At 47.0% G+C, this 13,783-nt stretch overlaps 1 protein-coding gene across 1 annotated transcript in view; it reads left to right on the forward strand.

Annotated features, from left to right (window-relative positions):
- The window catches only part of GPR39 (G protein-coupled receptor 39), an 81,789-nt gene extending 68,234 nt beyond the window's left edge, over nt 1–13,555 (forward strand). Inside the window, exon 2 of the mRNA XM_009641237.1 lies at nt 13,032–13,555. Within this exon, the coding sequence (XP_009639532.1) occupies nt 13,032–13,555 (524 nt within the window). The remainder of the gene's footprint in view (nt 1–13,031) is intronic.
- The last annotated feature ends 228 nt before the right edge of the window (nt 13,556–13,783 follow it).

Raw genomic sequence — 13,783 nt, forward strand, 5'->3', positions numbered from 1 at the left:
GGTTTTTTTTTCTGAAGTTAAAAATCATTATAAGGGGGTTTACTTCAAATAAACTATATATAACAAAATGAGCCGACATCTTTTACTAATGCTGAGATACAAGACTGAGATTGCACTGGTGGAGGAGAGGAGGAAACGCTGGCTGGTGTTTGCTGTGAGCTGTTGCTGCGTGCCGGCTACCTGAGACATTTTGGAAGTCCCCAGCAGCTATCTGAAAGCAGAGTGCAAATATCACAGCACAGACACAGGGCTCCCAAACCAAATGGTGCCTGCGTACTCGGAGAACCCGTGTTCAGGTGTTTATTTGAGTGCCATTTCGCGGAGCACATTTCGCCTTCTCGCCTGGTACGGGGAGACTTTGAGTCTCCCTGACTTTGAATTAGGCTGCTGCCAAGGTTGTGGCGAGGGGGAGGAATACTCTTTTATCTTATATACATATTCCTTGAAAAGGTTTGAGAAGGGAGGTTTTGACATGTTTGCACTCATTATGATTCTCTGGACAGCTCTGAAATGTAAATAAAAGGAGATTCAGCTGTTAGCAAAGAGGAGACTTCCCTGCAATGGAAATGCTACTGCTCCCTGAATAATCTGCTCGCAGGGAAGCTGCAAACATCCAGTGTTTGGCCAGGACATTTTTCTTACTGTGATTTTGAGTACCTTCACCACTACCCAAGGCTTTGTTCCAAATTATCAAAGGTCGGGCCTAATTTAAAGAATAAAACTGCCTTGTTGTGTAATAGTTACTTTATGTTTCCCCCATTAACATGATAGCCAGGGCACGCTTCAAGGAGTCAGACTGGAATTTGGTCTTTATTCACCTGTGGCGTTGGAATTGCTGCTGTGGCTGTATTGGGGGTGGCTGAATCAGAGATTCCCCCTCTTGCCACCCCTTCCAAAAGATAGCTGTCTGCCACCCCAAAATGCCTCACTCCATTTCTCACGGCACTGTTTCCAGGCAAGAAAGTTTCCCTAGCTCTCCTGCAGGTGATGATCTTCCTTAAACCTTAAAACATATTGGTTCTGAAGATGTGTGAAACTTCGGCTTCCATTTTGACTGCATTTGTTCATTGTTTTCCCTCGGAAAGGAAGAGGAATCTGTTCAGAGCAGAAGGCGGCTCGCTGTTGTCAGAGCGAGCAGGCTGTCGGTGCGTTTAGGAGAACGGGAGAGTCCTGCAGGCAGCCTTTCACCTGCCCGTGCCGGATTCGTAGTGGGTAAAAAGAAATAGTTGTACTGTGTAAGTGCTTTCCTGGACGATTTAACCTGAGGATTAGCTCCTGGGGACTCACGGCTCCCATGTGCTGGTTTGGGGTGTTTATACCCACAATTTGCTGCAACAGCCCTGTCCCCCCCACTGCCCTCTTTACACTGCACCGCACCCCCGCTCTGCAGGGTCCACCCGCCTTTCCTCTGGCAGAAACACACCTTCTGATCGAGACAGACCACCCCAGCCATGTCAATAAATATATAAAATATCTTATGTTATGATAGAAGGGTTGCAAATGGAAGCCGTACACAGTAGGGGTTAGCTCCAGAAACAATTTGGGTGGCGCACGTCACTGTTGTGGCCAGGTTGTAAATCAGGGTGTAAAACCAGGAGGTTGGATCCCATGCAGCACTCTCAGTCTTTTTCCTCCCACCAAGGGAAACTGAGGTACCAGTACCTTACTGGACTGACACAGTCACCTTCCTCAGGGACAGAGGAGAACAAAAAATTGGCCTTCAGTCCCAACGCTCAGCCATCGAGCTGTCAGCCTTCGTGCCACTGCTGCCACGTCTGCCTTGGTGCATTTCTGCTCTTCCACTCCCTGGATCCTGCTTCCTCTTGTGGGTTTTGGTGTAGAATTTGGATAACCGCACATCATTTTTATGGCAATTTGCTTTGGTTTCTCTTCTCACTTAGGGTGCTGAACATAAACTCCAATTGCATTTGTTTTTTTAAAGCAGCTGGCAAGCGTGATCTTGCTACTATTTGTGCATCAATAATTCCATTTTCATCTCACTTGCTACAAACCAGCAAGTTTTCTTCATTTGAGGGCTTTTGGTACAAAAATCTGGCTTGGAGATTGATAATATCTCTCTTGTTTAGGAAGAGCTTTGCTGATTCCCCCATGACGATTGGTTCCATATAACATATAGCTCAAGCTTGTCTCTCTGGAGGAGCTCACAAGTATCTTATGTATCTGCCGAGCTAATATATTGTCTTTCTGTATTTGTATTCCGCAGCTGATTGTTCAATGATTTCTCCTGCCGAATTGCAATAGATGAGCTGTTTAATGTTGCAACGGCTGATTTTGTAATGTAGAAACAAAAAAACCCTCTCAATTCCAAATTGTGTTTGCTAGTTAGAACGCAGAATTTAAATGAGATTTATATGGAAGATGTATTTTTCCCATTGTTTCGCCAATGCAGACAGAAAACAAGTCTTCACTCTTTCTAAAAGGAAATCAAAGAAACCAGGGCAAAAATATGTTTGGCAAGGAAGAAGCGTCAGTAAAATCTAAACCTGTTCCCTTCTACACATTTGTGTCCATATTAGTGGTTTTAGAAATACTCTCTCAATGCAGACATCACAGTTTCCGATAAGCATGTCTTTTCTGACAGCTGGAATGTTAACATTTCTAAAAATGCGCGGTTTAAAATGCATTTTTTTTTTACGATGGTATCTGTTCCGGTGCTGACTCTACATCTATTCCCACAATAATCTTGATTTTCTTTTTGCCAAGGTAGCCCTGATTTAAAATTTCTTTTATGTTTTCACTGGAGAATTGTTGTAGCGAATGGAAATGAATGACTCCAAAGTAGATGCTGGATTTGGTAGCTTTTATTGACAAACCACATGAGATGGGCACCCGAATGAAACGGTTGGCCGTTGCTCCGACGGCTAAGCTGGTATTTACTGTGAGGCACCATGGTTTCATGACTTTTTACCCGCCTATGCGAGGGAAAGCACCGAAGAGGACAAGGGAGTGTAGGAAATTCTCCTATTAGCAGCAGCCTTGGCCGAGCGGTGACCAGCTGGCTTTGGCCACAGAGTTGGGGTCCCCCAAAAAGCACTGGGGCGTGTTGGCGTGGTGACCTGAAGGGCCAACCCGCAGATGGGGGCTCACCACGCTGCTCACCGTGCTCCTTTGGCACTCCACTTCGAAAACGAATTATCCACTCACAGTATCATAGACCAAACCGTCATTTCTGTGTAAAGTTGTGTGCGTTCATGACTGGGTTACAGCTGATGAGGAGCACTAAGGTGAAGTTTGAGATCAGAGGATTAAAGCTGAAGAGCAAGATAAACTCATATCTGAAGTACAATTTTTAATATAATAAACAGAAGAAATAAATGACCATTAAAGGTAGGAACTTGGGTGGGGAAGATTTTCAAAGATGCTGTTGTCACTGCATAACAGTGGCTATAAATGTGTTACCATCTCCATAATTTTTAAGCACGTGGTGGGTTGGCCCTGGCTGGATGCCGGGTGCCCCCCAGAGCCGCTCTGTCCCTGCCCTCCTCAGCTGGGCAGGGGAGAGAAAATACAACGAAGGGCTCCTGGGTCGGTATAAGGGCAGGGAGAGATCGCTCAGCATTCACTGTCATGGGCAATGCAGACTCGACTTGGGGAAATTAATTTATTACCAATCAAATGAGAGTAGGATGATGAGAAATAAAACCAAATCTTAAAACACCTTTCCCCCACCCCTCCCTTCTTCCCAGGCCCAACTTCACTCCCAATTTCTCTCCCTCCTCCCCCCGAGCGATGCAGGGGAACTGGGGAATGGGGTTGGGGTCAGTTCATCACACGCTGTCCCTGCTGCTCCTCAGGGGAGGACTCCTCACACTCCTCCCTGCTCCAGCCTGGGGTCCCCCCATGGCAGACAGTGGTGGGGCCGGCCTGGGGCCGGCTGCCGTGGACAGCTGCTATTCCACAGCAGGGTATTTTTCCCTTCTTAAATACATTATCCCAGAGGTGCTACCACCATTGCTGATGGGCTCAGCCTTGGCCAGCGGCAGGTCCACCTTGGAGCCGGCTGCATTGGCTCTGTTGGACACAGGGGAAGCTTCTGGCAGCTTCTCACAGAAGCCACCCCTGTAGCCCCCCTCCTACCAAAACCTTTCCACACAAACCTTATACAAAGTATTAAAACTAAGATGATTTCCTCTGGTAATGTATGAGCATGTATGGCATTTAAAAGCATACCGTGGCTTTAATCACTGTTTTGCAAAAAGGCTGCTCATGTTCAGTAATGATACCGCTGTCATGAAACTTCCTTGAGTATTTTTAGCTTTTTTTGGTGTTTGCACTGGGGAATGGCAGTATTTAAAAATATTTGAGAAGCAAAACTTGACCCTGCTAAGAACGGAAGATAATTGTCAGATATTTTAAATCACTAAGAAGTAAAACTGTTAACACTTGCGTCCTCGCTAATTATATTCTGCATATCTACATTCCCCTGACAACTTCTGACGCTCCCGGTATCACGCTACCTAGCGGCTGAGGGCTGTTCAGTGACAGTGCAAAGCAAAACCAGCTTATTCCTCTGAAGAGCTCCGTTTGCCATCGCTGGTGGAGCGGCGTGTGATGGGATCCCTTGGAAGCTGTTAGGCTTTAATGCTGCAGAGTCAGGAGAGGCTTTGCTGTAGCGCCCTGTGAGTCCCAGCTGGATGGATCAATGATGCACAGACTTGAAACTTTGGTTCAGCTCTATGTGAGTCTCTCGTAATCTCCTCCTTGTTTGACGGGAATGTTTGCGTTTCTCAACCCAATATGGTATTTATCAGTTGTAGAGGACTGAAGGACAACGGAGGCTGAGGCATCATCACCGTGCCAGAAAGCGCAGGTATTTTCCCGGGCAGGTCCCTTTAGCATTAGTTTCTATTAGAGATGAGGTTGCTGGAAGCACAAAGTTCGCCTCTCCCTTTGCCACGGAGTAGCTGACGTGGCGCCGCTGTGCTGCGTCCGGCCCAGAGCAGCTCTTTGTTGCCAGTCAAGCAGAAGAAAGGTGTACAGTGGAGCAGGGAGGTCCTGAACTGGGCAAACCTCTGGGTGGTGCGGGGATTTCAACTGGAGAGCAGAGTTGTGGGCACGCTCGTGTGGCATTGAGCTGGCTCAGTGACACAACACCGGGACAAAACCTCTCACAAGCCAATTTGGTCTCAGTGATCTCATAGCACCCTTAAGGGTATTTGTAGTCCAGTCCAGGTGAGCAGACAGACACCTCGGCTTCTGCTAACATCTCCTGAGTCTTGGTGATGATTTACATTGGCATGTAGTCACCTGTGAAATGAAGTATCAAAAGCAGCTGCAGGTGGTTTTCTGATGTCAAGGGTGGCAGATACTTGCGTGAAATTCTTCTCAATGCACCTGACAACTCCAGTTATCTATGGAAGCTTTTAATAAGGAAAAAAAATTAATTCCCTGTGTTGTCACTGCCCCACACTTGAACACATTGCTGTTTTGAGGAAAGAATGGCTGTTTACAGGGAACATGCATGCATATCTTCAGCATTTGTGATTTAGCTAGACCATTAATGGTGTCTTCAGTTGGAAGATGACTTTATGTGCAACAGAACAGCAACTATTTATTAATTTATTAATTAGCAATTTATTAAAACCTTGCAGATTTGGTTCATTTATTGCACCGAGAGGCAGCTTGGTTCTTCTGGGTGCCTTTCATTTATTGCACCACTTTGTGGGACAGCCCTGTCCTGTCACCCAACTGTGCTTGCTCATGAGATGTGGCCTCATCATACAGCACTCCTGAGGACAGGGGGAGCATCATGGGCACAAGGTGGACCCAAATCCCTCTGAAGGCTCTGGGAATTGCCGGTCCTTTGGTTTTTTGCTGGAAGCTGTTGACAGGATTGGGTGTACATGGAGCTGTTTTTCACCTGTTTGTCCCAGGTCATGTGCTTAATCCTTCCAGCAGCATTTATGAAGATAACTACTTCATTACTGGCTCCTGTTCAGTTTAAACCCTTTCTGAGAAGGGCTGTGGTGTGTTTGCCAGAGTGTCTCTGTGAGCGCTTGGAGATTTGCCTGCTTGTGCTGGTTACAAAAACGTTGTCTCCTTTGCTACCTCCTTTGTCCTCGTTATCCCTGCAGCACCAGCACAGGCGGGAGCAGGGGCTGGGTTTTACCTCAGTTCTCCTTTGCCAGTGGAACCCCCGTGCATGCGGTCGAGACGCAAGGCGGCTCGGCGGCAAAGGCAGCGCGTGGCTGGTGTGCAGCGTGAGGAAACGCCCGCTCCCTGCGGGGGCTGCACGCTCAGCAGCCAGCCCAGGCCCCGTGTCAGATCCCAAAGTGAGCCTGCGGCTCTTGCTGGTGCTTGGAAAAACCCTGGTGGGGAAATGGCTGGGAGCTACACGCTGGCCATAGCTGCTCTTCTCCCCGTAGTTACTGCCTGAGTAGGAACAGTTGACTTCTTGCCTCCTTCCCTTCCAGAGAAGCGTTTTTGAAAGGCAAATCTGTGATTCTGAAAGTTGAGGATAAAAGGAACGGAGTTGCTGAATAATTTGAGCTTATACAAAATGTATGTCGCGCGCACGTATTGACTCGTTTCAGTGAATATCAAAATTTATTGCCCCTTGCACTAAATATTGACACAGACAAAGCAGTATCAATATTTATCTCTCAGGTTAATACATTTTTATATTCACCTCAACATACATCAATATGTGCTTATTATTATTATAATGTTTGTCCTTCAGCAGAAGAAACTTGCCTGTGGGTGAGAGGGAAAGGGAGGTTTGTGTTAGTATTCTTTTCCTGTTTTAAACTTCATCAGATGCTTTATCCTGCACACGGAGCACACTGCAGCCCTCGCTCAAGCAAAACCCTTGTTGATGGTTGTGACACTGTGCGCTGAGTACAGGATCGAGCGATTGATTTTTGGGAAATGTGAAGTTGTCAGTGGTGGAAGGGGCAGCAAACCCACCCCTTCTGTTTCACAGCCCAGCTCCTCGGTGGCGTTTCCCGTAGCAGCTCCGTAACTCGGAAAGAGAAATGAGGGCGTAGGACACGAATTGACAAGACTTTGATTCCGAGAGCCAGCTGTGAATCGCTGCCTGCGAAATGATGCTGCTGGCGTTGAACGGGGGGACACCTGCGGCTCTGTGGGGAGCCGTGTGCTGAGCTCATCTCGCGCCCGTGTTACGGTGGCACCCTGCGTCTGCGTGCCCCCCGGAGCTGCAGTTATGGGCACGCTGATACCGTAGAGAATGCAGGGGCCTCCCTGGGCCTCTCGCATTTGTTCCGAGCAGCAAGCGTGTGGGGGCAAGAAGAGTGTGGCCCCTTCACTGTGGCTGAAGGCTTATCCTTCTGAGCTGCCCTCTTGCCTTTTTATCCTAATTATAGATCTCAGAGAGCAAGACGATGGAGGTTTCCTAGCTAGGCAATGGGGGCAGGCTGCACAAAACATGCTGCAGGCATGATGGCACTGACTGGCACAAGGCTTGTTTGGGCTCTACAAAGGCCTTTTAGCACACGATTTATGCTATAGGGACCGTGCACGTGGAGATGCCAGCTCTGGCAGTTGGGCGGGAACACAGTAAGCTCCCCAGCAGCACTGAAGAAATGCTGCTGCTCCTCTCTGGGTCTTGCTTTTAAACCTGCTGACCCTACCCACAAGGGAGATGAGAGGACAGGCACTCACCAGACCGGGAGCAGCAGCAGAGGTGCGTGCCTCACTCCCACCCCCCGCACACCCTTCTGCTCATCAGCCGCTGGGTGCTGTTGGTCAGCGGTGGAGGGGGTTGTGCCACATGATCTGGGTAGTGGCTGACACCAGGTAGTCACCAGAAGCTGTTAAAAGCTGAAAGTTTGGAGCTGGAATTCTACCCAGCTGCTGGCAGACCAGAGAAACATCTCCAAACTCTTACCTGCCAGCCTCCTGGAGGCCGGAGCGCAGTCAGTCCCCTCCGTCAGCTGCTCCAGTCTCCCCCAGTTTAACACCGCTGCGGAAGCGCCGCCCCCGCCGCCGGCAGCGGCTCCCTGTCAAGTCAGGCTGGCGGCGATGGAAGTAACAGCTGTTTGTAAACTGACATTTAAATGGCAATCGTCAGCAGACAATAAGCATATGGTGGCTGACTTCTCACATGCAGGCGACTGCAGCAGCGGCGGCGCGGAGCAGCTGCACGTGCTGGAACACAGCACCGCATCGATCTGCAGCTGGGAAGGTCAGCTAGTGACCAAAGACGGCGGCTTTTTTGTGGCTTTTTTTCTTAAAAGCTAGAAAGACAATAAACTAATGACTTATGGCCCTATTTCTAATGAAGAGCAAGGGGGTGGTGGTGTTGAGTCCTGGTTAAAATAATAAACATAACATAAACACATGCCAAAACCCCACCTCCTGAAAGTCACCGTCTCAGTTAGGACTGGAGCCTGTGCCCTTCTCCCTCCCCACGTCAGTGGGACGGGTATTACGGCCACCAAGAAGCCCATTTGCGGGAAGCGGCGTTTGCTTGTGTTTTCAAAGCCATTTGTAGCAGTCAACTAGGGACCGAGCGCTTTCCTCATGATTAGAAATGCTTGATGAAGGTAAACTTAATACCGAGGGATGGTCCCTGTATTCCCCCCCCTTTTGGGAGGCAACACCTCTGCTGCATGGTTGGAAGCCTCTGTGAGTAGGGCACGGGGCATTAATGTCACGTTATACCTTGAGCATGGTCGGGCCAAGTAGGCGAATGTGAGATGAGTACTAAAAAAAGTCTCAAAAAAAAAAACCAACTGCATCACTGCCTGCGCTTGACTCATAGCTCAGTAACCATATGCTTATATTCCACTGACAATTGCCATTTAAATGTCAGTTTACAAGCAGATGTTGAGAACCCGCCTTTGTGCCATTAATTAAATCACAGAAAAGCAAAGTTTGAGGTTGAACGCTGCCTAGGCTGCCTGGGCTGAGAGCAGCAGCAGAGCCAGGCAGACCAGGGCGCTCCGGGTTAAGCGGCGCGGGCAAAGGAGCACGGCCATGAGGTGACCGCGGCAGCCTCGGTTAACGGGCTGTGGCCGCCAAATAAAGCGCCTGGTTGGCATTTCCCAGTGCCAATTATCATTTTGTAGGCAATTCCAAGTTTTGTGGGACGGTTGGCAGTGGCCAGGCTAGAGGGGAAACGTTGAACTGTAAAAGGAGACAGATTTAAGTGCTCAGGTGCAGAAAGAAAGACAAAAATCTGATCAGTAGAAAAGCGAGCAGAGTCTGGAAGGGTGGCGAAGGAAGTCCTCCCTGCGATACCAGCCATTTGCATGTATTTAAAATCCTTCCCAATAAAGTTCATAATGAATTTAATTCCATCCCCTATGGCCCAGAGGAATGTTCTGTGTAATAAAAAAGTATTGCTAAGGGACAGATGACTGCCAAACTCCTATTCTCTGCCAGCAATGCGTATTTACATTATTGGCACTTAAACGCCAAGTTTATTTTACTACATAAATGATCCTTTGTCACGTATTAAGAACTAATACTGCCAGACCCACTTTTGGGACGTCACAATACCAATTCCCAAATTTAAAGCCTTGTTAAATTTGTATGCTTTAAAGAGGTTTGGGGTGGGGTGTTTTTTTCAGATTAAAAGAGTATTTGAATGTGGTAATTCCTGTTTTGGGTAAACTGTTTTGTTGATGGTTTCTGGCTTAGCTTTTTGAAATGGTTTTAGTCAAGGATCTTTTCATGTCTTGTCTTTCTTTTTTTTTTGTTACCTTGGAATATCGACATCAATGTTAAATAAATTATAAGCTCAAACACCGACTTAAAGGTCGAGATGCAAGCACTTACACACAGGCAGCCAGGTACCACAAGGTCTCCTGGCTTCTGCTGGCACGGCCTACCGCACTTCTGATGATTAAACCGAGTGACTCAAACGTGTGCGGGAAATTTCAAGCACCAGTGGTGGAGGTTGCTGGACCACAGCGTTACTTTGTTTATAAACATCATTATTCCATGGATGATAAATCTCTGCTCTCATCTAGCGTGTCACTTCAGTGCAGTCGTCAGGAAAATGGAAAAAAAAAAAATGGAGCTACTCTTTTTTTTTTGTCACTTTAATAAGGAGTGGAAGGGAAAGCTGGGAAAGGAGTTTAATTCCTAGCAGGCAGCAAGCTCTAGGGAAAATGCATCAGTAGTGGTGTAAGATGCAGCCTGCTTTGCATCCAGGCTGATACAATGCTCTCTAAGCGCCTCCTGCACGCTGCAGCACAACACAAACTTCTACAGCCTGCATGCAAGTTCAGATTGCTGGCAGCAGTGATTCAGCCAAAATATTTAATATGTTAAGGTCTGAACATAAAGCTTTTCTCCTAATGCGCTTCCGTTTACTTCATACCTCCACATCAAGTGTGAACAGTTGGAAAAAATGCTGTGAATTTGTCAGCGTGTTTATTTCCATGGCGCATCTCCTTTGAAGCAACAAGCATTTTTTTCAAGTGTAGAAATGAACACTTACTCATCCCTGGAAAACAACAAAGTTCCACAGGCATCTCCGCCCACCCCGAAGGCCTACCCTCACCGCACCACTACCCTCACTGCACCGTGCAAGGGCGCGAGCAGCTGCCCACACTTTTCACTTGCTGTGCACGCGGCGGAATATTCAGTTCCCCAGAACAAAAGTGTCTGAAGAACGTAAGGAGGAAATCTTGAGCTTTTGGCAGTTTGAACTAAAAGGAAAGGTCAGTGGCAAAGAATTCAGATAGAAGCAAAAAAAAAAATCAGACGCCTCAGAGCACTGCATTTGAGCTTTAAAACTGAATGCTCGCATTGTTTGCTCAGTTTTTCACAGCAGCATTCATCATTTAGGAAACGATTAACCAGCATGATGAAACATCCTGCTTCTAACTAAGGACAAAAAATTTACACTAGAGAGCTTCTTTTCTTTTCCCTTGAAAGAGCCCATCTGGTAAAATCTGACAAGAATTCTGCAGACCTGGGTTTGTGGGCTTTAAGTTGCACAGGAGACAAAGCCGCATCGGAGCGGTAGCATCCCTTCGCTGCCTGATTTCATACGGCCCATCACAAGTCACTGCTCAGGGCTCCTTACTTTCTGTTGGTCCGCATGAGGCCCACTCTTATCCCTGTATTTGTTACACCAACAGCAGAGGAAAAAAGCAATGAAGGCTCGAAAATGTGCAGGGCAACATTCAGATCAGCTTATGACAGAGACGCGACTGGTACCGAAAAATGAGGCAAGGCGGCAGTGGAAGAGCAGTGCAGCCAAGCAAAGGGGCGTGGGATTGCGTAGGAAGGGGAATGAGAATAAAGAAGCCGCGGCTGCGGAGTTGTGGTAGTTAAAGAACAGAAAATGGCGAAGGTAAATGCCCGCTAAGAATGGCCTTCCAGGGCTCTTCATCTAGTGCTGTAAGTTTAAGATACGCTACCTCCCCATCCTACCGGAATTATTCCATCATTAAGTGATTACAGAAGCAAATGATCAAAAAGACAACTTTTATTTGGTAGCTTATTCAGCGAGATCATAACTTTGTTAAAGTAATTATAGCTTTCATTAAGAAAATTAATTTCTTTAAAACAAAGAAGAAAAAGATATTTCATACCTTTTCTTACTTGGGGGTAGTGGTCGAGAGAGCCTGGACGTACCCTGTTTAAGCCCTGGCAGCTTCAAAGTTACAAAAACCCTTTCTTCCCGTTCCTGCCCCCTTTCCCCGTTACATTCATGTCTTCCCACCAGCGAAATACCATTTGCCTGGCCTGAACAACCCACGTGCGTTGTGTCAGAACTGCGTTCTGCAGCGAGCTGTTCAGTGGGGGCAATCGGACTTAGCCTAGGCAGGTAAGAAGGAAAACGTTTCTGTGCTTGTGCTTGTGCAGGGGAGGGAGGCTTAGAGCATGGAGGAGGTTAACAATATAACAAAAGTCTACCAGAAGTGAAAACCGTGCACCGCCAGGACGCTCTCTGCTCCTCTGTGCCTCTGCAGCAGCAGCAAAACCATCCTGCAACTTCTGCCCCCTCCAGGTGCTCACGTAAGGCACGCGGCCTGCAAAGAGAAAAACAAAGTGGGAACAGTGAACTGGTGGCTGTGCTGTGTTTCAGAAGTAATGCTTGGTGGGGGGAGCAGGGAGAGGAATTATTTCGTGTACCTGGTATTTCCCGCGAGGCGTCAGGATTTCCAGCGCTTAAGTGCAGCAGAAGCAGCGGATGCCAGCGAGGATTTGCCAGCCTTTCCCCCGCTCAGGCTCAGCCGTACCTTGCTTCAGGGCTGCTGCTCGGAAGGGGGCATCACCGCGGCAGCCCTGCTGAGCGCCAGGGCGGAATTTTCAGACACCCAACACTGAAGGCACCCCCTTTTTAATGCCATTAGTGATGCAGCAACATGTATTTATATTTATATATAAATACAAAATGGTCAGATACCACATTTTTAAGCATAATTTATAATCTGAAACTGCTTACACTTTCATGACTAGGCTTCGTTTTTTCTCATTTACATTCATAATTTAATTCCACTGGAATTTGATTTTTTTAAGAAAGCCCAACATATCTTAATTACCATAAAAAGATCCATACATATTTTTACTTAAAAATATCTTCTGTAAGAGGCAATTTACCAAAAATAACACGAAATATATTCTTATGCATACTTTTTTCTTTTGTAAAGTACAAACAAGAATCTGATCTCTTCTGGGTATTGCCTGATCTAGTATGGCTATAGGTTCTATTTATTTTGTTTGTTTTTCAAAGTAAAGGGAAAGACGTAAGAAATGTAAGAACACAAACCAAAAACGAAACTGCATTCTTTCCAGAGATACAGGTATCAATGAAAGAACACTTTGAAGACCAACAAATGACGACAGGTACAAAGAAACACTATCCAAGCACTATGCAGTCTTTTGTCAGAGCATGTGCAGCAATGACCTTGTAACAGTTATTAAAAACAACAAACAAAAAAATGCTACTGGCAGAAAAAGCTGTCAAGCAAAACACTGAGAAATCGGTACTATTTCCTAACAAGTAAGTGCAGAACTGATACTCAGTAATTTTGGGGGTTTCGCCCCAGGTATGCACACTTCTTTCTTCCTCTTTCTGTTCGCAGGACTGATCGTTGCGACTCTGGCAATATGCTGGATGCCAAACCAGGTTAGAAGGATCATGGCTGCTGCTAAACCGAAGCAGGACTGGACTGTCCCCTACTTTAGAGCGTACATCACTCTTCTTCCCATCGCCGACATCTTCTTCTACCTCAGCTCGGTGGTGAACCCCCTGCTGTACAACATCTCCTCTCAGCAGTTCCGCAGCGTGTTCCTGCAGGTCCTCCGCTGCCACCTGACAATAGAGCATGCCAACAAGGAGAAGTTTCTCAGAGCCAACCTGAGCTCCAGAGAGAGGAGCAGTCGGTCTCTACGCCCACTGCTCTTCGTTTCGTCCAGGCGCAAGTCTTCTACAAGGGGCAATAACAAAGCTTTCTTAAGTACTTTTCAGAACGAGCCCAAGCCTGACTGCAGTCCACAGAAACCGGGTCTTGCACCGCCGGAGCCCAGCTTGGAAGCAGTGCCTCTGGAGGCTCGTGCAGAGCCCAGTCCAGATGCACAAAACGGCTTTTGTGAACATCAAGTATGACTTCATAAGGCAAAGTTAATGATTAGCAATGAACTTAAAAACATGGAAATTAAAATGACTGAGGAATTGACTGCACCTTAAAAGGAATAACACAGATGGATTTGTTCCCAATTATGCAAAAAGAGCAGGAGTTCTGTATCCTGCTGCTGGGATTTTTAAGTGCACACTGGAAATTCAATCTGCTAACTGAATTCATTAGCTGCCAAAAATATCAGCCCCTCTCTCCCC

This window comes from Egretta garzetta, unplaced genomic scaffold (assembly GCF_000687185.1).
Source record: "Egretta garzetta isolate BGI_Z169 unplaced genomic scaffold, ASM68718v1 scaffold416, whole genome shotgun sequence".
Taxonomy (NCBI): Eukaryota; Metazoa; Chordata; class Aves; order Pelecaniformes; family Ardeidae; genus Egretta; species Egretta garzetta.